Raw genomic sequence first — 24523 nt, forward strand, 5'->3', positions numbered from 1 at the left:
TTAAAAAATTATTTCCTATGGTCGACCCCAGAAAGGACTTATGGCAGACAGTCCCCAAGGTCGAGGGGGCGGTTTCTACTCTAAACAAACGCACTACTATCCCTATAGAAGATAGTTGTGCTTTCAAAGATCCTATGGATAAAAAATTAGAGGGTTTGCTTAAGAAGATGTTTGTTCAGCAAGGTTACCTTCTACAACCAATTTCATGCATTGTTCCTGTCACTACAGCAGCGTGTTTCTGGTTCGAAGAACTAGAAAAGTCGCTCAATAAAGACTCTTCGTATGAGGAGGTTATGGACAGAGTTCAAGCACTTAAATTGGCTAACTCTTTTATCTTAGACGCCACTTTGCAATTAGCTAGATTAGCGGCGAAAAATTCAGGTTTTGCTATTGTGGCGCGCAGAGCGCTTTGGCTAAAGTCTTGGTCAGCGGATGTGTCCTCCAAGAACAAATTGCTTAACATCCCTTTCAAAGGTAAAACGCTGTTTGGCCCTGACTTGAAAGAGATTATTTCAGACATCACTGGGGGAAAGGGCCACGCCCTTCCTCAGGATAGGTCTTTTAAGGCTAAAAATAAGCCAAATTTTCGTCCCTTTTGCAGAAACGGACCAGCCTCAAATTCTACACCCTCTAAGCAAGAGGGTAATAGTTCTCAAACCAAACCAGCCTGGAGACCGATTCAAGGCTGGAACAAGGGTAAGCAGGCCAAGAAACCTGCCACTGCTACTAAAACAGCATGAAGTGTTGGCCCCCGATCCGGGACCGGATCTGGTGGGGGGCAGACTCTCTCTCTTTGCTCAGGCTTGGGCAAGAGATGTTCAGGATCCTTGGGCGCTAGAAATAGTTTCTCAAGGTTATCTCCTGGAATTCAAGGAACTACCCCCAAGGGGGAGGTTCCACAGGTCTCAATTGTCTTCAAACCAAATAAAAAGACAGGCATTTTTACATTGTGTAGAAGACCTGTTAAGAATGGGAGTGATTCTTCCTGTTCCATTAGGAGAACAAGGGATGGGGTTTTACTCCAATCTGTTCATAGTTCCCAAAAAAGAAGGAACATTCAGACCAATTTTAGATCTCAAGATTCTAAACAAATTTCTCAGGGTTCCATCGTTCAAGATGGAAACCATTCGAACAATTCTTCCTACCATCCAGGAAGGTCAATTCATGACCACGGTGGATTTAAAGGATGCGTATCTACATATTCCTATCCACAAGGAACATCATCGGTTCCTAAGGTTCGCCTTTCTGGACAAGCATTACCAGTTTGTGGCACTTCCATTCGGATTAGCCACTGCTCCAAGGATTTTCACAAAGGTAGTATGGTCCCTTCTAGCGGTGCTAAGACCAAGGGGCATTGCAGTAGTACCTTACTTGGACGCCATACTGATTCAAGCGTCGTCTCTGTCAAAAGCAAAGGCTCATACGGACATTGTCCTAGCCTTTCTCAGATCTCACGGGTGGAAAGTGAACATAGAAAAAAGTTCTCTGTCCCCGTCAACAAGTGTTCCCTTCTTGGGAACAATAATAGACTCCTTAGAAATGAAGATTTTTCTGACAGAGGCCAGAAAATCAAAACTTCTAAGCTCTTGTCAAGTACTTCATTCTGTTCTTCTTCCTTCCATAGCGCATTGCATGGAAGTAATAGGTTTGATGGTTGCGGCAATGGACATAGTTCCTTTTGCACGAATTCATCTAAGACCATTACAACTGTGCATGCTCAGACAGTGGAATGGGGATTATACAGACTTGTCTCCAACGATCCAAGTAGATCAAAGAACCAGAGATTCACTCCGTTGGTGGCTGAACCTGGACAACCTGTCACAGGGAATGAGCTTCCGCAGACCAGAGTGGGTCATTGTCACGACCGACGCCAGTCTGGTGGGCTGGGGCGCGGTCTGGGAACCCCTGAAAGCTCAGGGGCTATGGTCCCGGGAAGAATCTCTTCTCCCGATAAACATTCTGGAACTGCGAGCGATATTCAATGCTCTCAAAGCTTGGCCTCAACTAGCAAAGGCCAAATTCATAAGGTTTCAATCAGACAACATGACGACTGTTGCATATATCAACCATCAGGGGGGAACAAGGAGTTCCCTGGCGATGGAGGAAGTGACCAAAATAATTCAATGGGCGGAGAATCACTCCTGCCACTTGTCTGCAATCCACATCCCAGGAGTGGAAAATTGGGAAGCGGATTTTCTGAGTCGTCAGACTTTCCATCCGGGGGAGTGGGAACTCCATCCGGAAATCTTTGCCCAAATAACTCAATTATGGGGCATTCCAGACATGGACCTGATGGCGTCTCGTCAGAACTTCAAGGTTCCTTGCTACGGGTCCAGATCCAGGGATCCCAGGGCGACTCTAGTAGATGCACTGATAGCGCCTTGGACCTTCAACCTAGCTTATGTATTCCCACCGTTCCCTCTCATTCCCAGGCTGGTAGCCAGGATCAATCAGGAGAGGGCTTCGGTGATCTTGATAGCTCCTGCGTGGCCACGCAGAACTTGGTATGCAGACCTGGTGAATATGTCATCGGCTCCACCATGGAAGCTACCTTTGAGACAGGACCTTCTTGTTCAAGGTCCATTCGAACATCCGAATTTGGCTTCACTCCAACTGACTGCTTGGAGATTGAACGCTTGATTTTATCAAAGCGTGGGTTTTCAGATTCTGTCATTGATACTCTTGTTCAGGCTAGAAAGCCTGTAACTAGGAAAATTTACCATAAAATATGGAAAAAGTATATTTGTTGGTGTGAATCTAAAGGATTCCCATGGAACAAGATAAAAATTCCGAAGATTCTATCCTTTCTACAGGAGGGTTTGGAGAAAGGATTATCTGCAAGTTCTTTGAAGGGACAGATTTCTGCTTTATCTGTTTTACTTCACAAAAAACTGGCAGCTGTGCCAGATGTTCAAGCTTTTGTTCAGGCTCTGGTTAGAATCAAGCCTGTTTACAAACCTTTGACTCCTCCTTGGAGTCTCAATTTAGTTCTTTCAGTTCTTCAAGGGGTTCCGTTTGAACCCTTACATTCCGTAGATATTAAGTTACTATCTTGGAAAGTTTTGTTTTTGGTTGCAATTTCTTCTGCTAGAAGAGTTTCAGAGTTATCTGCTCTGCAGTGTTCTCCTCCTTATCTGGTGTTCCATGCAGATAAGGTGGTTTTGCGTACTAAACCTGGTTTTCTTCCGAAAGTTGTTTCTAACAAAAACATTAACCAGGAGATAGTTGTGCCTTCTTTGTGTCCGAATCCAGTTTCAAAGAAGGAACGTTTGTTACACAATTTGGATGTAGTTCGTGCTCTAAAATTCTATTTAGAGGCTACAAAGGATTTCAGACAAACATCTTCTTTGTTTGTTGTTTATTCTGGTAAAAGGAGAGGTCAAAAAGCAACTTCTACCTCTCTCTCTTTTTGGCTTAAAAGCATCATCCGATTGGCTTATGAGACTGCCGGACGGCAGCCTCCTGAAAGAATCACAGCTCACTCCACTAGGGCTGTGGCTTCCACATGGGCCTTCAAGAACGAGGCTTCTGTTGATCAGATATGTAAGGCAGCGACTTGGTCTTCACTGCACACTTTTACCAAATTTTACAAATTTGATACTTTTGCTTCTTCTGAGGCTATTTTTGGGAGAAAGGTTTTGCAAGCCGTGGTGCCTTCCATCTAGGTGACCTGATTTGCTCCCTCCCATCATCCGTGTCCTAAAGCTTTGGTATTGGTTCCCACAAGTAAGGATGACGCCGTGGACCGGACACACCTATGTTGGAGAAAACAGAATTTATGCTTACCTGATAAATTACTTTCTCCAACGGTGTGTCCGGTCCACGGCCCGCCCTGGTTTTTTTAATCAGGTCTGATGAATTATTTTCTCTAACTACAGTCACCACGGTATCATATGATTTCTCCTATGCATATTCCTCCTTTACGTCGGTCGAATGACTGGGGTAGGCGGAGTCTAGGAGGGATCATGTGACCAGCTTTGCTGGGCTCTTTGCCATTTCCTGTTGGGGAAGAGAATATCCCACAAGTAAGGATGACGCCGTGGACCGGACACACCGTTGGAGAAAGTAATTTATCAGGTAAGCATAAATTCTGTTTTTTCCCATTCCTGAAACTGTCATTTAAGGAATTTGATAATTTTGCTTTATATGTTGTTTTTTTCTATTACATATTGCAAGATATTCAAAACACTGTTCCTGTTTCAAGAGATGCTGAGGGTTTAAGTTCATTTTTTTTAATGTTATGAATGTTTATCTTTAGCTATGGTTTGTAATAAGTTATCATGATAAACTTTTACATGCAGAATCCATTAGTATTTATGCTTTATATATTGCTATTCTTTTTATATCTTATGTACAAGATATACTTAGAAATTTATAAGAATATTTTTCTGATTCTATTTTAAAGGCTTTGTCTGACGTCCCGCCTTCTAATAAAATTTCTAGGTCTTTTTCAAACTTCTTTTAGTTGATGAAGTTTCAAATGACCAACAACATAATGAATTATCCTTCTCTGATGGTGCTTTTTTTCTCATTCAGAATTTTTCTTCATCAGATATTGACACTAACAAATCTACTTTTTTATTCTTTAATAGAGTACATTTGTTCCTTGTTCAAAAGGTGTTGATTATTTTGGATATTGAAATATCTAGTTCTTTTGATTTTAAAGACTAGCTAACATTTAAATTCTGCTTGTTTATCTTCTGTGGTTTCTTCAGAGGGTTTTTTCCAGTTCCTGATACTAGGGAATGGAATAGGCTGAGAATTTTCTTTTAGTCCTTCTTTAAGGTTTTTAAATTGTATTCTTTGCCGGCAGTTAGTTTTCAGTTTTGAGGAAAGATTCCCCAAGTTAATGGGGCTATCTCTACTCCTGCTAAATATACTATTATTTTTATAGCAAATAGTATTTATTTTTTTCCTTCAGATGGTCGTATCTTATTTAAGGAAAATTATTTTCAGGTACTTTTCTTAGACCTGTAATTTATTTGGCTGATGTTGCAATTGCTGCATCTTTCTGGTTGGATACTTTAAGATCAAGTATCGGATTATGATTTGTTTTAGCATTGTTAAAAGGACAAAATCTTCTACTTTTTTTGAAGTTCAGACTAAGTGCTATTGCATTGTCTTGTTATCTTGCATTTGTTGATTATGCAAGTCCAGTGTGTTGTCTGATCCTTTAACTTGATTAACATGCTAATAATTTCATTTGTGTTGTCATTTTATTAAAATATTTCGCAAATGAGGTTTAATCTATGTCTTTAGCTATTTTAGCTAGAAGAACTTTGTGATTTCAATCTTGGAATGCTAATTTGATTTCTAAAATCCATATTTCTTTTTTTCCAAGATATTCAATTATTTGGTTCATAATTGGATTCAATTATTTAACTGTTACTCTGGGCTTCAAGATTGAGTTGTGAGACTAAACTTTAAGCTTATATTAGTTTTCTGTTCTTACTAAGGAACGGAATCCTGAATTCTTCCCCAAGTAACATGTTTATAATTGGAAGTTTTTTGTTCTTCATTCAATTAAGCCTTTTAAAAGTTTAAAGGCAGCTCCCTAAATTTGCATGTAGGTGCAATTCTTATTCCAGCTTGGCTGGTAAGGGGCAGGTTAAGACTTTTTTGAAATTTGTTTGGTTCTATTCGGTCCAAACTTCTTAAACTTTGGGTACAGAATAAGTTTCAGAGTAAAACCGTCTGTAAGAAGTCTTTTTTGTCTATCATTTTCCAGCTATTCCAGTAAGACTATCACTTTCCTGAAGTGTGTCTCAGACCTGGAGTTTTCTGGGGTATTTTTTCCAGTTTCATTTTAGGAACTGGGTTTTTGGGGTTTTATTCAAGACTATTCATTGTTCCAAAGATAGAAAATCTTTTTGAATTGTCATATAAATGTACCATCTTTTAGAATGGTGTTTATATGGTCTATTCTGCCTTTTTGGTCAGTAATGGCATTATTTGTTTACAATAGATACAATAGGTGCATATCTTCATTTTCTGTTTTCATTCAGATTATTTTTATTTTCTGAGATTCTCTTTTTTTGACAAGCATTACCAATTTGTTGCTTTTCCTTCTGGTCTAGCAACAGCTCTAAGAATCTTTTCAAGGTTCTCAGTGTTCCTTTTTTGGACGGTATCGTGGTACTGGCTCAGTCTTTTTCGTTCTGTGGAATCTCATACGATTCAACTTTGTTGTTTCTTCAAGACATGGTTAGAGGATCTTTTTATCAAAAGCTCCTTGATTTCTCACACAAGGGTCACCTTTTTTAGGTCTCCAGATAGATTGTGTCAATGTTTTTGTCTCTAACAGACAAGTGACAAGTTTATTGGGTTCCGTTTGTCGGAACCTTCAGTCTCTATTATTTCCTTCAAGTTGCTATATATGCATGGAAGTTTTAGGTTTCATGGCTGCAGCATTTGGATTCGATTCCCTTTGCTCATTTCATAGGAAACCTTTCCAGTTTTTTATGCTGAATAATGGTGCAGGGATTCTAGGATATCACTTTTTATATCTTTGAATCATAATGTTTAACTATCTTTGATTCGGTGGTTAAGATCACCATCATTTAGTTCTACAGGTCTTTTCGGTTCTTTCAACCTGGACCATGATCTTTACAGATGCGAGTCTTTTAGGTTGGGAGGCTGTCTGAGGATCTCTGTCAGCACAAGGGGTTTGGAAATCTCAGGAGGCGAGATTACTATTTGATATTTTGGAACTCCGTGCATTCTCAGAGTTCTTCAGTTTGGTTTCTTTTTGAAGAAGAGACTTTCTTTTTTTCTTTTTTTTTCTTTCAGACAGACAATGTCACAACTGTGGCGTATGTCAATCATCAGGGTGGGACTATCAGTCTTTAGGCTGTGACAGAAGTATCTCGGATATTTGCTTGGACTAAATCCAGCTCCTTTCTAATTTCTGTGGTCTTTTTCCCAGGTATAGACAATTGGGAAGCGGATTATCTCTGTTAATCAAGCTTTATATCCGGGAGAATGGTCTCTTTACCCAGATATGTTTTTTTTAATTTTTCAGATGTGAGGGCTTCCAGAAATAGATCTGATGGCATATCATCTAGACAAGGAACTTCCCAGGGGCCTATTCAGGTTCTGGGATCTTCAGGCGGAAGTAGTGTATGCATTAACACTTACTTGGAATTATCAATCTGCCTATATTTTTTCATCTCTGGTTCTTCTTTTTAGAGTGATTTTCTAAATCTGTAACAGAGACCAATCTTTGGTGTGGCTGGTGGCTCCAGCATGGCCACACAGGTTTTGGTATATGGTTCTTGTTCGGATGTCCAGTTGCCAATCTTGGTTACTTCCATTAAGGCCAGACTTAATATCTTAACATTCGTTTTTTTCATCTGGAATTCAAACTATTAATTTGATGGTATGAAAATTTAACGCTTGATACTTAGTCATAGAAGTTTCTCTGACTCGGTGATTAATACTATGTTGCAGGCTCGTAAATCTGTGTCTAGTAGGATTTATTATCGAGTTTGGAAGATTTACATCTCATGATGCTCTTCTTATGAATTATCTTGGCATTCTTTTAGAATTCCTAGGATTTTATAGTTTCTTCATAAGGTTTTTGTCTGCATGTTCCTTGAAAGGACAAATCTCTACTTTTCTGTGCTGTTTCACAGTAAGAATTGCTAAATCTTTCTGATTTTCATTGTTTTGTTCAGGCTTTGGTTCGTATCAAGCCTGTCATTTAAGCCAATTTCTCCTCCTTGGAGTCTTATTTTGGTTCTGAAGGCTTTTCAGACTCTTCTATTTGAGCATATGCTTCCTTTGGACATTACTTACTTTCATGGAAAGTATTGTTCTTTTTAGACATCTCTTCAGCTAGAACAGTTTTTTGAATTATCTGTTCTTTCTTGTGAATCTCCTTTTTCTGATTTTTCATCAGGATAAGGTGGTTTTTGTTGTCCTCATTTCAATTTTTACCTAAAGTTGTGAATTCTAACAACATTAGTGGAGGAATTATTGTCCCTTCCTTGTGTCCTAATCCTAAGAATTCTTTGGTAAGATTCTTACATTCTTTGGATGTGGTAAGAGTTTTGAAATATTATGTTGAAGCTACTCAGTTTTCAGACAGACTTCTAGTCTATTTGTTATCTTTTCTGGTTTTAGGAAAGGTCAGAAGGCTTCTGCCTTTTCTTTGGCATCTTGGTTAAAGCTTTTTGATTCATCATGCTTATGTGGAGTCGGGTTAATCCCCGCCTCTGAAGATTACAGCTCATTCTACTAGGTCAGTTTTTACTTCCTGGACTTTTAAGAATGAAGCTTCTATTGATCAGATTTGCAAAGCAATGACTTGGTCTTCTTTGCATACTTTTACTAAATTCTACCATTTTGATGTTTTCTCTTCTTCAGAAGAAGTTTTTGGTAGAATAGTACTTCAGGCAGCTGTTTCAGTTTAATTATTCTGCTTATATTTCAGTTTTTTTCATTATAAAAATAGAAACTTTTGATTTGGGTAGTGGATTAATTATTTCAGCGGAATTGGCTGTCTTTATTTTATCCCTCCCTCTCTAGTGACTCTTGCGTGGAAGTTCCACATCTTGGGTATCTGCTATCCCATACGTCACTAGCTCATGGACTCTTGCTAATTACATGAAAGAAAACATAATTTATGTAAGAACTTACCTGATAAATTCATTTCTTTCATATTAGCAAGAGTCCATGAGGCCCACCCTTTTTGTGGTGGTTATGATTTTTTTGTATAAAGCACAATTATTCCAATTCCTTATTTTTTGATGCTTTCGCTCCTTTCTTATCACCCCACTTCTAGGCTATTCGTTAAACTGAATTGTGGGTGTGGTGAGGGGTGTATTTATAGGCATTTTAAGGTTTGGGAAACTTTGCCCCTCCTGGTAGGAATGTATATCCCATACGTCACTAGCTCATGGACTCTTGCTAATATGAAAGAAATTAATTTATCAGGTAAGTTCTTACATAAATTGTTTTAGCCACCAATCAGCAAGCGCTATCCAGGTTCTGAACCAAAAATGGGCTGGCTCATTATATTCCTGCCTTTTCAAATATATACAGTATCTATATGCTTGTATGGAAACTGGTAAAAGAAGGCGCCACAATAGTGAAATATCAGTGTGATCGGATAAACACACACGCAGATAACAACATACTCACAGTATCGGGCACTTGAAAAGTGCAACATGTGCCTCCTGGAACTTTAAAAGCTGTCTAGCTAGCTCTCCCCTCGGCAATACACTCGGTCAGCTGATTGTCCTCGATAGCTATGCTCGTCACTGGTAGACAGCCTCGTTGATGTAAGTGCTGCTCAGGTGGATAAATATCTCAGCAAGGCTCCTCTGTGATAAGCTCAACAGGTGATATAGGAATCGGGGATAATTCACTCAATATAAGTGAGATACAGATTTAAAATGGGTAAAAAGTCTGCTAAAAAACTTGATATAAAATATAGACTTTAATAAAAGCAACAAATGTAACAACGTGTTTCTCGGTCATTAATGACCGTTTCTTCAGGTATACATATATATTTATTAATGTGTATATACACATATTAACACTGAAATATATAACACTGATTTAATCAGCCAATAGGATTTCAGTAGCTCTCATCCTATTGGATGATTTGAATTTGCAGAATCAAATCAGCCAATAGGAATTCAAGGGATGCCATCTTTAATCGCGTACCTTGAATTCACTATGCAGTGTACGGCGGCAATCGGAAGAAGAGGATCCCCCATGCTCCATGGCTCCGCGGTCGCCGGTCTTCAGTTCCGCTGTCCTGGATGAAGAAAGAAGAGGTCCCTGCTTGGAAGAAGATGTCGTCCGCTTGGAAGAAGATGTCGTCCGCTTGGAAGATTTTAAAGAGGACCTCCGCCAGACTTCAGGACCCGTGAGAATCTATTTGGGGCTTTAGTGTTAGTTTTTTTTTTTTTTTTTTTAGATTAGGGATGGGCAGCAAAAGAGCTGAATGCCCTTTTAAGGGCAATGCCCATACAAATGCCCTTTTCAGGGCAATGCATAGTTTAGGTTTTTTAGAGAGAGTTTTTTCATTTTGATGGGTGGGGGGTTTTACTGTTAGGGGTTCTTAGTATGTTTAATTCTTAAAAGAGCTGTTAAACTTAGGGCAATGCCCTACAAAAGGCCATTTTAAGGGCTATTGGTAGTTTATTCTTAAATTAGGGGGTGTTTTTATTTGGGGGGGGTTATTTTCATAGGGATTAGGTTTAATTTTTTAAACTTTGTTAATTTAGTTTTTATTTCCTGTAATTTTAGTTTAATTAAACTTAGGTTTAATTTTTTAATTTTGGGGGGTTAGACTTAGGTTTTTTTTTAATTTATTTTTTACATTAGGGATGGGCAGCAAAACTGCTTAATGCCCATACAAATGCCTTTTTCAGGGCAATGGATAGTTTATGTTTTTTAGTGTTAGGTTTTTTTATTTTGGGGGCTTTGGTGGGTTTTACTGTTAGGGGGGACTTTTTTGTAACTGCAAAAGAGCTGTTTAACTTGGAGCAATGCCCTACAAAAAAACTTTTTTGTAACTGCAAAAGTTTAACTTAGAGCAATGCCCTACAAAAAGCCTTTTTAAGGGCTATTGGTAGTTTAGAATTAGATTAGGGGGTGTTTTTATTTGGGGGGCTTTTTTATTTTCATAGGGATTAGGTTTAATTTCTTTAATTTTGATAATTTGTTTAGTTTTTTCTGTAGTTCTGTTTTTTTTTTTTTTCTTATATTAACACATAGACTTCCCTCTGGGCAGGCTTACCAACTAGTATTTATATAATCCTATTCATATATTTAAATTTGCTGCCCGTTACTGTGCGACTTACCCCTTTCGCTGTGCTAGTTCTCATGCAGTGTCTGACGGCATGAGAACGAGGTTCCCATTGGAGCCTATGGCAGCACACTCTCGTGAGCGCAATGCTTCCATGCATAGCACCTTCCTTGTAATACTATGCACATTTGTGAGCGCTGGTATTACTAAGTTAAACACAATTATCGCTTTCGCAGAAACAATATTTTGCACTCATCTTGTAATCTAGCACATGTATGGGCAGCCATATTGTGGGAGACACTATGTCCAACTGTTGTTTGGCCTTGTCATATGATGGGCAAGAAATATAAGGCCATTTAACAGGAACAGTGCACCCTATGGTGCAATCACTGCTGTTCCCTTTTGATGTTTCTATATTTCAGGGTGACAATATCTCCATATATACTACTAAACAAATTCATAAATGGTTTCATGAGCACTAGGGTTAAAGGGCTATTACATTGCAAAAAATGCATGCTCTAATTTACTAGACATTGTAATTTTAGCACTATAGACCTTGTAGATATGTGTGTTTAACCCTCAAAAAGGTTAAAGTACAGCGCAGGAGCCACAGAAAGCTGCTGGTTCTGAGCAAACACAGCCAGTGAGTCAGCCAGCAGCGGCAATCACACAGCATGTAACTTTTGCATTACAATGGCCCTTTGGGGAAGCCATGGAAAGTGCTTGCCTTAATCACCAGGTCTAGACAGTGCATATGGAAAGTTCTGGAGCTTAAAGCAGATTTTGACCTCCTTCATCCCTAAGAGAACTGGAGGCATTTTTCATGAAGAATTAAGGGTTTGTATAACAGCATTCAAAATGGATTGAATCTGATAGTCCTATTTCTTATTAGGTTCTTGATTGACATTAACTTATTTTTAGTTTTTTTTTCTTAAAATGTATCTGTGTGTATATTGACTCTTAATTTAATTGAACTGCACTATGTATATTTTAGTAGTGATTTTAACAAATAACTTGTCAAATATCTCCCAATTAGAATAAAAAGAAGAGAAGTAAGCCTAAATCAGAGAATCCTGTTCAGAACTCTACAACAGAAGATGGTAAAGTGGCATCAGGAGAGGGTGAACAAAGTGCAGCATCCTTTGAAAAGGGAGGTCTAAATGGTTACCATATTAATGGCTCTACCAATGATACAGAGTCTGTAGATTCTCTTAGTGAGTGTTTGGAAACAATTTCAATTGATGCTAGAGAGTTGGAAGACTCTGAACTCTCCACCCCTGATGTGGCAAACCCTCAAGGTAAGAGGACGTAGGAAATGAATGCAATACTTATTTTTACCACCTTTTGTAAAATAGACTGATTTATTTTGGTAGGGTTTGTCTTCTTCTTGCAAACTAACTTTTAGTATCGTTCTCACAAACCATCTGTATTATGCAGATTTTTAAGGATATTAACTCTTACAGTATTTTAATAATGCAGTACCTGGGTGTTCATTTCCAGTATGGACCAATGGGATGTCTACATTTAAGGTGTTGTGGTTAAATTTGTATTAGCACCAGAGGGGCTTCAAATAAAACAAAATTACATAACACATTTTACCTTAGAGCTTCCTAGTAGCATTCACAAGAAAAGAAAAGCCAGTTAAAGTGACAGTTTACCCCAAAACTTTCTCTATTTTATTTGTTCCCAATGATCCATTTTACCTGCTGGAGTGTATTAAATTGTTTACAAATAGCTCCTTTGCTTTTATATTATCATATGAAATTGCTGTTTTAGCCTGTAGTATCCCTACCTATAATGAAAGTTTCTATACCTAGGTATCAGCTATTGACAAACTATGTAAACACAGCAGCAGACAAAATTACACTCACAGTGTGAGGTGGAAGAGATAAAGCTCTAAAATGTTTATTTCTTTCCTAAGATATGGTGAGTCCACGGAATCATCAATTACTAGTGGGAATATCACTCCTGGCCTGAGGGGGAGGCAAAGAGCACCACAGCAAAGCTGCTATATGTCATTTCCCTTACCCATAATCCCCAGTCATTCTCTTTGCCTGCGATGCAAGGAGGAAGTGAAGTTACGGTGTCTGATCTTACAATCAAGATTTTATTTTAAAACGGAGTAGGTTTGCTCTGATTTTCCTGGGGTTTAGCCTTAGCCCAAGTCAGTCTCTTCAGTAGTTCAGTGGTGGCTTTTAAGCAATTGGGAACTTGTGGGGTACATACCCCACTGCATTTTTCCCAATCAGTTTGCTGGTCTATTCAGATAGCCTGAGTAAGTTTACTCAGTCTTTCTTTTTTCCACAGGGCCATGTGAGGGAAAGCACCCTCTCAAACCAGGTGAGCTGTCCTGCTGCCGGACAGATAAATATTAAGGTAAGTGCCAATTTAATTTTTTCTATAGAGGGAAAAATCTGGCACTTATACAGCTGAGAAGCTGCTAGAGGACGTTTTTTATTATTTCTGACAGGCTGGGGAGCAGTGTTCAGGGTTATATTGGCATCTAGCAGGCACTGTAAACGTCAGGAGTTTACTTTATTTATGGCTCATGTGAGGTCTTTGGATCAGTTTTAGTAACGGAATAAGACTTTTCAGTTTTTTGTTTTCTTCTGTTATGTGCGATCAGTCCACGGGTCATCATTACTTCTGGGATATAACTCCTCCCCAACAGGAAATGCAAGAGGATTCACCCAGCAGAGCTGATATAGCTCCTCCCCTCTACGTCAGTCCCAGTCATTCTCTTGCACCCAACGACTAGATAGGATGTGTGAGAGGACTATGGTGATTATACTTAGTTTTTATGACTTCAATCAAAAGTTTGTTATTTTACAATAGCACCGGAGCGTGTTATTACTTCTCTGGCAGAGTTTGAAGAAGAATCTACCAGAGTTTATTACTATGATTTTAACCGGAGTAGTTAAGATCATATTGCTGTTCTCGGCCATCTGAGGGAGGTAAAGGCTTCAGATCAGGGGACAGCGGGCAGATGAATCTGCATTGAGGTATGTAGCAGTTTTTATTTTCTGAATGGAATTGATGAAAAAATCCTGCTATACCGTTATAATGACATGTATGTATACACTTCAGTATTCTGGGAATGGTTTTTCACCGGAACTACTCTGTTAAAGGTCACTAATCCTTTTAATAAATATTGTCATGTTAAACGTTTTTGCTGGAATGTAGAATCGTTTACATTGCTGAGGTACTGAGTAAATAAATGTTTGGGCATTATTTTCCACTTGGCAGTTGTCTGCTTTAAATTGTGACAGTTTCGTTTCTCCTCACTGCTGTGTGTGAGAGGGAGGGGCCGTTTTGGCGCTCTTTTGCTACGCATCAAAAAATTCCAGTCAGCTACTATTATATTTCCTGCATGATCCGGTTCACTGACAGATCTCAGGGGTCTTCAAACTTCTTTGAAGGGAGGTACATTCTCTCAGCAGAGCTGTGAGAATTTTTATTGACTGTGAATAAAAACGTTACTCTATAATTTTTTATGTCAAATTTAGTTATTTACTAATGGGAACAAACCTTTGCTAAAAGTTGTGTTATTTTTAAACTTGATGCTATAACTGTTTTCAGTTCATTATCTCAACTGTCATTTAATCGTTAAAGTACCTCTTTGAGGCACAGTACGTTTTTGCTAAAAAAGATTATAACCAGGTTGCAAGTTATTGCTAGTGTGTTAAACATGTCTGACTCAGAGAATATCTGTGTCATTTGTTCCAATGCCAAGGTGGAGCCCAATAGAAATTTATGTACTAACTGTATTGATGCTACTTTAAATAAAAGTCAATTTGTACAATGTGAACAAATTTCACCAAACTGCGAGGGAAGAGTTATGCCGACTAACTCGCCTCACGCGGCAGTACCTGCATCTCCCGCCCGGGAGGTGAGTGATATTATGGCGCCTAATACATCTGGGCGGCCATTACAGATAACATTACATGATATGGCTACTGTTATGACTGAAGTTTTGTCTAAATTACCAGAACTAAGAGGCAAGCGTGATCACTCTGGGGTGAGAACAGAGTGCGCTGACAATACTAGGGCCATGTCTGATACTGCGTCACAGCTTGCAGAGCATGAGGACGGAGAGCTTCATTCTGTGGGTGACGGTTCTGATCCAAACAGATTGGATTCAGATATTTCAAATTTTAAATTTAAATTGGAGAACCTCCGTGCTTTACTAGGGGAGGTCTTAGCAGCTCTCAATGATTGTAACACCGTTGCAATACCAGAGAAAATGTGTAGGTTGGATAAATACTTTGCGGTACCGGCGAGTACTGACGTTTTTCCTATACCTAAGAGATTAACTGAAATTGTTACTAAGGAGTGGGATAGACCCGGTGTGCCGTTCTCACCCCCTCCAATATTTAGAAAGATGTTTCCAATAGACGCCACTACTCGGGACTTATGGCAAACGGTCCCTAAGGTGGAGGGAGCAGTTTCTACTTTAGCTAAGCGTACCACTATCCCGGTGGAGGATAGCTGTGCTTTTTCAGATCCAATGGATAAAAAATTAGAGGGTTACCTTAAGAAAATGTTTGTTCAACAAGGTTTTATATTGCAACCCCTTGCATGTATCGCGCCGATTACGGCTGCGGCAGCATTTTGGATGGAGTCTCTGGAAGAGAACCTTAGTTCGTCTACGCTGGACGACATTATGGACAGGCTTAGAGTCCTTAAACTAGCCAATTCATTCATTTCGGAGGCCGTAGTACATTTAACTAAACTTACGGCTAAGAACTCTGGATTCGCCATACAGGCACGTAGAGCACTGTGGCTAAAATCCTGGTCAGCTGATGTTACTTCTAAGTCTAAATTACTTAATATACCTTTCAAGGGGCAGTCTTTATTTGGGCCCGGGTTGAAAGAAATTATCGCTGACATTACAGGAGGTAAGGGCCACGCCCTACCTCAAGACAAAGCCAAAGCTAAGGCTAGACAGTCTAATTTTCGTTCCTTTCGGAATTTCAAACCTGGAGCAGCGTCAACCTCCACTGCACCAAAACAGGAAGGAGCTGTTGCTCGTTACAGACAAGGCTGGAAACCTAACCAGTCCTGGAATAAGGGCAAACAGGCCAGGAAACCTGCTGCTGCCCCAAAGACAGCATGAACCGAGAGCCCCCGATCCGGGACCGGATCTAGTGGGGGGCAGACTTTCTCTCTTCGCTCAGGCCTGGGCAAGAGATGTTCAGGATCCCTGGGCGCTGGAGATCATATCTCAGGGATACCTTCTGGACTTCAAATTATCTCCCCCAAAAGGGAGATTTCATCTGTCAAGGTTGTCAACAAACCAGATAAAGAAAGAAGCGTTTCTACGCTGTGTACAAGATCTGTTATTAATGGGAGTGATCCATCCAGTTCCGCGGTCGGAACAAGGACAAGGGTTCTACTCAAACCTGTTTGTGGTTCCCAAAAAAGAGGGAACTTTCAGGCCAATCTTAGATTTAAAGATTCTAAACAAATTCCTAAGAATTCCATCGTTCAAAATGGAAACTATTCGGACAATCTTACCTATGATCCAAAAGGGTCAGTACATGACCACAGTGGATTTAAAAGATGCTTACCTTCACATACCGATTCACAAAGATCATCAACGGTATCTACGGTTTGCCTTCCTAGACAGGCACTACCAGTTTGTAGCTCTTCCATTCGGATTGGCTACGGCCCCAAGAATCTTCACAAAGGTTCTGGGCGCCCTTCTGGCGGTACTAAGACCGCGAGGGATTTCGGTAGCTCCGTACCTAGACGACATTCTAATACAAGCTTCAAGCTTTCAAACTGCCAAGTCTCATACAGAGTTAGTTCTGGCATTTCTAAGGTCGCATGGATGGAAAGTGAACGAAAAGAAAAGTTCTCTTTTTCCTCTCACAAGAGTTCCATTCTTGGGGACTCTTATAGATTCTGTAGAAATGAAGATTTACCTGACAGAAGACAGGTTATCAAGGCTTCAGGATGCATGCCGTGTCCTTCATTCCATTCAACACCCGTCAGTGGCTCAATGCATGGAGGTGATCGGCTTAATGGTAGCGGCAATGGACATAGTACCTTTTGCACGCCTACACCTCAGACCGCTGCAATTGTGCATGCTAAGTCAGTGGAATGGGGATTACTCAGATTTGTCCCCTACCCTGAATCTGAATCAAGAGACCAGAAATTCTCTTCTATGGTGGCTTTATCGGCCACACCTGTCCAGGGGGATGCCATTCAGCAGGCCAGACTGGACAATCGTAACAACAGACGCCAGCCTGCTAGGTTGGGGCGCTGTCTGGAATTCTCTGAAGACTCAGGGATTATGGAATCAGGAGGAGAGTCTCCTTCCAATAAACATTCTGGAATTGAGGGCAGTTCTCAATGCCCTTCTAGCTTGGCCCCAATTAACAACTCAGGGGTTCATCAGGTTTCAGTCGGACAATATCACGACTGTAGCTTACATCAACCATCAGGGAGGGACAAGAAGCTCCCTAGCAATGATGGAAGTATCAAAGATAATTCGCTGGGCAGAGTCTCACTCTTGCCACCTGTCAGCAATCCACATCCCGGGAGTGGAGAACTGGGAGGCGGATTTCTTGAGTCGCCAGACTTTTCATCCGGGAGAGTGGGAACTTCATCCGGAGATTTTTGCCCAATTACTTCGACGTTGGGGCAAACCAGAGATAGATCTCATGGCGTCTCGCCAGAACGCCAAACTTCCTCACTACGGGTCCAGATCCAGGGATCCGGAAGCGGTTCTGATAGATGCTTTGACAGCACCTTGGAACTTCGGGATGGCTTATGTGTTTCCACCCTTCCCGCTGCTTCCTCGATTGATTGCGAAAATCAAACAAGAGAGAGCATCTGTGATTCTAATAGCGCCTGCATGGCCACGCAGGACTTGGTATGCAGATCTAGTGGACATGTCATCCTGTCCGCCTTGGTCTCTACCTCTGAGACAGGACCTTCTGATACAGGGTCCATTCAAACATCAAAATCTAACTTCTCTGAAACTGACTGCTTGGAAATTGAACGCTTGATTTTATCAAAGCGTGGTTTTTCTGAGTCGGTTATTGATACCCTGATCCAGGCTAGGAAGCCTGTTACCAGAAAGATTTACCATAAAATATGGCGCAAATACCTATACTGGTGCGAATCCAAACGTTACTCCTGGAGTAAGGTTAGGATCCCTAGGATATTGTCTTTTCTACAAGAAGGTTTAGAAAAGGGTTTATCGGCTAGTTCATTAAAGGGACAGATTTCAGCTCTGTCCATCTTGTTGCACAGGCGTCTGTCAGAAAATCCAGACGTCCAGGCTTTTTGTCAAGCTTTAGCTAGGATCAAGCCTGTGTTTAAAGCCGTTGCTCCGCCATGGAGTTTAAACTTAGTTCTTAACGTTTTACAAGGTGTTCCATTTGAACCCCTTCATTCCATTGATATAAAATTGTTATCTTGGAAAGTTCTATTTTTAATGGCTATTTCCTCGGCTCGAAGAGTCTCTGAGTTATCAGCCCTACATTGTGATTCTCCTTATCTGATCTTTCACTCAGACAAGGTAGTTCTGCGTACTAAACCTGGGTTCTTACCTAAGGTAGTTACTAACAGGAATATCAATCAAGAGATTGTTGTTCCATCCTTGTGTCCAAATCCTTCTTCAAAGAAGGAACGTCTTCTACACAATCTGGATGTAGTTCGTGCCCTCAAGTTCTACTTGCAGGCAACTAAAAATTTTCGCCAAACTTCTTCCTTGTTTGTCGTTTATTCTGGACAGAGGAGAGGTCAAAAAGCGTCTGCTACCTCTCTCTCTTTCTGGCTTCGTAGCATAATACGTTTAGCCTATGAGACTGCTGGACAGCAGCCTCCTGAAAGAATTACAGCTCACTCCACTAGAGCTGTTGCTTCCACTTGGGCCTTTAAGAATGAGGCCTCTGTTGAACAGATTTGCAAGGCTGCAACTTGGTCTTCGCTTCATACTTTTTCCAAATTTTACAAATTTGACACTTTTGCTTCTTCGGAGGCTATTTTTGGGAGAAAGGTTCTTCAGGCAGTGGTTCCTTCTATATAATGAGCCTGCCTATCCCTCCCGTCATCCGTGTACTTTTGCTTTGGTATTGGTATCCCAGAAGTAATGATGACCCGTGGACTGATCGCACATAACAGAAGAAAACATAATTTATGCTTACCTGATAAATTCCTTTCTTCTGTTGTGCGATCAGTCCACGGCCCGCCCTGTTTTTTAAGGCAGGTAAATATTTTTTAAATTATACTCCAGTCACCACTTCACCCTTGGTTACTCCTTTCTCGTTGATTCTTGGTCGAATGACTGGGACTGACGTAGAGGGGAGGAGCTATATCAGCTCTGCTGGGTGAATCCTCTTGCATTTCCTGTTGGGGAGGAGTTATATCCCAGAAGTAATGATGACCCGTGGACTGATCGCACAACAGAAGAAAGGAATTTATCAGGTAAGCATAAATTATGTTTTTTTTTGTAGGTTTTAATGCATGGCCATTCGTTGAGATGCACATGTTGTAGAGACGGCTTTGCCATTTAGGAGGCGTCTCACTTCTTGCTGTTTTCTTTTCTAGTGCTTGGAGAACCAGAGTGAAAGTCGGATCGTTTCCTATCATTTGACTGCAGGACAGGTAGGGCACCTCAGCAAGATAGCTGAGGTGCAGTGTGTTGCCAGGGGTCAGTTTTCTGTCCCATTCAGTTTTCATATACAAATAATTAAAGGAACAGTAACATTTTTTATTATATTATTTTAAAATTAAAAATAAAGAAAGAAATATATTTAAAAGCCTTTTTTATTGTCCTTTTTGTAAAAGGATGGATCAAGAGGCCTTGCAGAATGTTTCTTGTAGCCTATGTTTTGATGCTCAGGTGGAACCCCTAGTACCATTTTGTTCCTCATGTTTTGAGAGAACTTTAACTTTTAGGGATAGACTTTTTGATCCTGAGCCATCATTAGCTAAGGCAAATGCTGTTCAGGTGTCTCCTGTTTCAGATGTGCCGCAGCTTTCTCCTCAAGCGTCCCAATCCTTTCCATCTACACATGCAGTGCCCTGTGTTTCATCTCACGCTCCGGGAGGAGTTACTTTTCAAGATATTGCTTCCCAGGTATCTTTTGCGGTATCTGAGGCGCTGTCTGCTTTTCCCATGTTGCAGGGAAAGTGCTAAAGGAAATTTATAGAATCAGTGATTGTTTCTGATCTAGCGGTGGCTACTAAAGGGTGTTACTTCTCAGAAGTCTGAGGACGAAGACACTTCGGTAGCATCTGAGGGTCAATTCTCAGACAGTATAATTCCTTCTTCTGATGCTGAAGTTGTATCTTTAAGATTTTGAGCTGGAACACCTCCGCCTGTTTCTTAAGGAGGTTTTGGCTACCTTGGACAAACTGTCTGTTGTTGTCAAACTAAAGAAGTCTAGTAAGCTAAAAAAGTACTTTGATGTTCCCTCTGCGGTGGAGGTATTTCCGGTACCAGACCGTGCTACTGAGATTATTGCATGGGAATTAGAGGGACCTGGGATTCTTTTTTCTCCATCCCCTATTTCAAGAACATTTTTCCAATAGCTGACTCCATCAGGGAGTCGTGGCAAACGGTTCCTAAGGTGGTAGGAGCAATCTCCACTTTGGCTAAGAGGACCACTATTCCCATAGAGGGTAGTTGTTCTTTTAAGGATCCAATGGATAAAAAGTTGGAGGCATTGCTAAAGAATATGTATGTTTACCGGGGTCTCCAATGGCAGCCTGCGGTGTGTTTTTCCACTGTCACTAGGACGGCAACCTACTGGTTTGATGTCTTGTCTTATTCTATCCAGACAGATTCTCCTCTGGAGAGAATCCAGGGCAAATTTCTTTATTACGGATGTTTCCTTGTAAGTCATTAAGCTGGGAGCAAAAATGTCTATTTCTTTCATGTAATTAGCAAGAGTCCATGAGCTAGTGACGTATGGGATATACATTCCTACCAGGAGGGGCAAAGTTTCCTAAACCTCAAAATGCCTATAAATACACCCCTCACCACACCCACAAATCAGTTTTTACAAACTTTGCCTCCTATGGAGGTGGTGAAGTAAGTTTGTGCTAGATTCTACGTTGATATGCGCTCCGCAGCAGGTTGGAGCCCGGTTTTCCTCTCAGCGTGCAGTGAATGTCAGAGGGATGTGAGGAGAGTATTGCCTGTTTGAATTCAATGATCTCCTTCTACGGGGTCTATTTCATAGGTTCTCTGTTATCGGTCGTAGAGATTCATCTCTTACCTCCCTTTTCAGATCGATGATATACTCTTATATATATACCATTACCTCTGCTGATTTTCGTTTCAGTACTGGTTTGGCTTTCTACAAACATGTAGATGAGTGTCCTGGGGTAAGTAAGTCTTATTTTCTGTGACACTCTAAGCTATGGTTGGGCACTTTTTTAATAAAGTTCTAAATATATGTATTCAAACATTTATTTGCCTTGACTCAGGATGTTCAACATTCCTTATTTTCAGACAGTCAGTTTCATATTTGGGATAATGCATTTGAATCAATCATTTTTCTTACCTTAAAAAATGTGACTTTTTTCCCTGTGCGCTGTTAGGCTCGCGGGGGCTGAAAATGCTTCATTTTATTGCGTCATTCTTGGCCCGGACTTTTTTGGCGCAAAAAATCTTTTCTGTTTCCGGCGTCATACGTGTCGCCGGAAGTTGCGTCATTTTTTTGACATTCTTTTGCGCCAAAAATGTCTTCGTTCCGGATGTGGCGTCATTTTTGGCGCCAAAAGCATTTAGGCGCCAAATAATGTGGGCGTCTTATTTGGCGCTAAAAAAATATGGGCGTCGCTTTTGTCTCCACATTATTTAAGTCTCATTTTTCATTGCTTCTGGTTGCTAGAAGCTTGTTCCTTGGCATTTTTCCCATTCCTGAAACTGTCATTTAAGGAATTTGATCAATTTTGCTTTATATGTTGTTTTTTCTCTTACATATTGCAAGATGTCTCACGTTGCATCTGAGTCAGAAGATACTTCAGGAAAATCGCTGTCTGGTGCTGGAACTACCAAAGCTAAGTGTATCTGCTGTAAACTTTTGGTAGCTGTTCCTCCAGCTGTTGTTTGTATTAATTGTCATGACAAACTTGTTAATGCAGATAATATTTCCTTTAGTAAAGTACCATTACCTGTTGCAGTTCCATCAACATCTAATGTTCAGAGTGTTCCTGATAACATTAGAGATTTTGTTTCTGAATCCATCAAGAAGGCTATGTCTGTTATTCCTCCTTCTAGTAAACATAAAAAATCTTTTAAAACTTCTCTTTATACAGATGAATTTTTAAATGAACATCATCATTCTGATTCTAATGACTCTTCTGGTTCAGAGGATTCTGTCTCAGAGGTTGATGCTGATAAATCTTCATATTTATTTAAAATGGAATTTATTCGTTCTTTACTTAAAGAAGTACTAATTGCTTTAGAAATTGAGGATTCTGGTCCTCTTGATACTAAATCTAAATGTTTAGATAAGGTCTTTAAATCTCCTGTGGTTATTCCAGAAGTGTTTCCTGTTCCTGGTGCTATTTCTGAAGTAATTTCCAGAGAGTGGAATAATTTGGGTAATTCATTTACTCCTTCTAAACGTTTTAAGCAATTAAATCCTGTGCCGTCTGACAGATTAGAATTTTGGGACAAAATCCCTAAAGTTGATGGGGCTATTTCTACCCTTGCTAAACGTACTACTATTCCTACGGCAGATGGTACTTCGTTTAAGGATCCTTTAGATAGGAAAATTGAATCCTTTCTAAGAAAAGCTTATCTGTGTTCAGGTAATCTTCTTAGACCTGCTATATCATTGGCTGATGTTGCTGCAGCTTCAACTTTTTGGTTGGAAACTTTAGCGCAACAAGTAACAGATCATGATTCTCATAATATTATTATTCTTCTTCAACATGCTAATAATTTTATCTGTGATGCCATTTTTGATATTATCAGAGTTGATGTCAGGTTTATGTCTCTAGCTATTTTAGCTAGAAGAGCTTTATGGCTTAAAACTTGGAATGCTGATATGTCTTCTAAATCAACTCTACTTTCCCTTTCTTTCCAGGGTAACAAATTATTTGGTTCTCAGTTGGATTCTATTATCTCAACTGTTACTGGTGGGAAAGGAACTTTTTTACCACAGGATAAAAAATCTAAGGGTAAAAACAGGGCTAATAATCGTTTTCGTTCCTTTCGTTTCATCAAAGAACAAAAGCCTGATCCTTCATCCTCAGGAGCAGTTTCAGTTTGGAAACCATCTCCAGTCTGGAATAAATCCAAGCCTTCTAGAAAAACAAAGCCAGCTTCTAAGTCCACATGAAGGTACGGCCCTCATTCCAGCTCAGCTGGTAGGGGGCAGGTTACGTTTTTTCAAAGAAATTTGGATCAATTCTGTTCACAATCTTTGGATTCAGAACATCGTTTCAGAAGGGTACAGAATTGGTTTCAAGATAAGACCACCTGCAAAGAGATTTTTTCTTTCCCGTGTCCCAGTAAATCCAGTGAAAGCTCAAGCATTTCTGAAATGTGTTTCAGATCTAGAGTTGGCTGGAGTAATTATGCCAGTTCCAGTTCTGGAACAGGGGCTGGGGTTTTATTCGAATCTCTTCATTGTACCAAAGAAGGAGAATTCCTTCAGACCAGTTCTGGATCTAAAAATATTGAATCGTTATGTAAGGATACCAACATTCAAAATGGTAACTGTAAGGACTATCTTGCCTTTTGTTCAGCAAGGGCATTATATGTCCACAATAGATTTACAGGATGCATATCTGCATATTCCGATTCATCCAGATCACTATCAGTTCCTGAGATTCTCTTTCCTGGACAAGCATTACCAGTTTGTGGCTCTGCCGTTTGGCCTAGCTACAGCTCCAAGAATTTTTACAAAGGTTCTCGGTGCCCTTCTGTCTGTAATCAGAGAACAGGGTATTGTGGTATTTCCTTATTTGGACGATATCTTGGTACTTGCTCAGTCTTTACATTTAGCAGAATCTCATACGAATCGACTTGTGTTGTTTCTTCAAGATCATGGTTGGAGGATCAATTCACTAAAAAGTTCATTGATTCCTCAGACAAGGGTAACCTTTCTGGGTTTCCAGATAGATTCAGTGTCCATGACTCTGTCTTTGACAGACAAGAGACGTCTAAAATTGATTTCAGCTTGTCGAAACCTTCAGTCACAATCATTCCCTTCGGTAGCCTTATGCATGGAAATTCTAGGTCTTATGACTGCTGCATCGGACGCGATCCCCTTTGCTCGTTTTCACATGCGACCTCTTCAGCTCTGTATGCTGAATCAATGGTGCAGGGATTACACAAAGATATCTCAATTAATATCTTTAAAACCGATTGTACGACACTCTCTGACGTGGTGGACAGATCACCATTGTTTAATTCAGGGGGCTTCTTTTGTTCTTCCGACCTGGACTGTAATTTCAACAGATGCAAGTCTTACAGGTTGGGGAGCTGTGTGGGGATCTCTGACGGCACAAGGAGTTTGGGAATCTCAGGAGGTGAGATTACCGATCAATATTTTGGAACTCCGTGCAATTTTCAGAGCTCTTCAGTCTTGGCCTCTTCTGAAGAGAGAATCGTTCATTTGTTTTCAGACAATGTCACAACTGTGGCATACATCAATCATCAAGGAGGGTCTCACAGTCCTCTGGCTATGAAAGAAGTATCTCGAGTTCTGGTTTGGGCGGAATCCAGCTCCTGTCTAATCTCTGCGGTTCATATCCCAGGTATAGACAATTGGGAAGCGGATT

At 40.2% G+C, this 24523-nt stretch overlaps 1 protein-coding gene across 1 annotated transcript in view; it reads left to right on the forward strand.

The window, feature by feature from the left end:
• The window catches only part of SPATS2 (spermatogenesis associated serine rich 2), a 941596-nt gene that overhangs the window by 473758 nt on the left and 443315 nt on the right, over window positions 1-24523 (forward strand). The window contains exon 6 of the mRNA XM_053705505.1: window positions 11799-12060. Coding sequence (XP_053561480.1) covers window positions 11799-12060 — 262 coding nt within the window. The remainder of the gene's footprint in view (window positions 1-11798; window positions 12061-24523) is intronic.

Source organism: Bombina bombina, chromosome 3 (genome assembly GCF_027579735.1).
Source record: "Bombina bombina isolate aBomBom1 chromosome 3, aBomBom1.pri, whole genome shotgun sequence".
Lineage (NCBI taxonomy): Eukaryota > Metazoa > Chordata > Amphibia > Anura > Bombinatoridae > Bombina > Bombina bombina.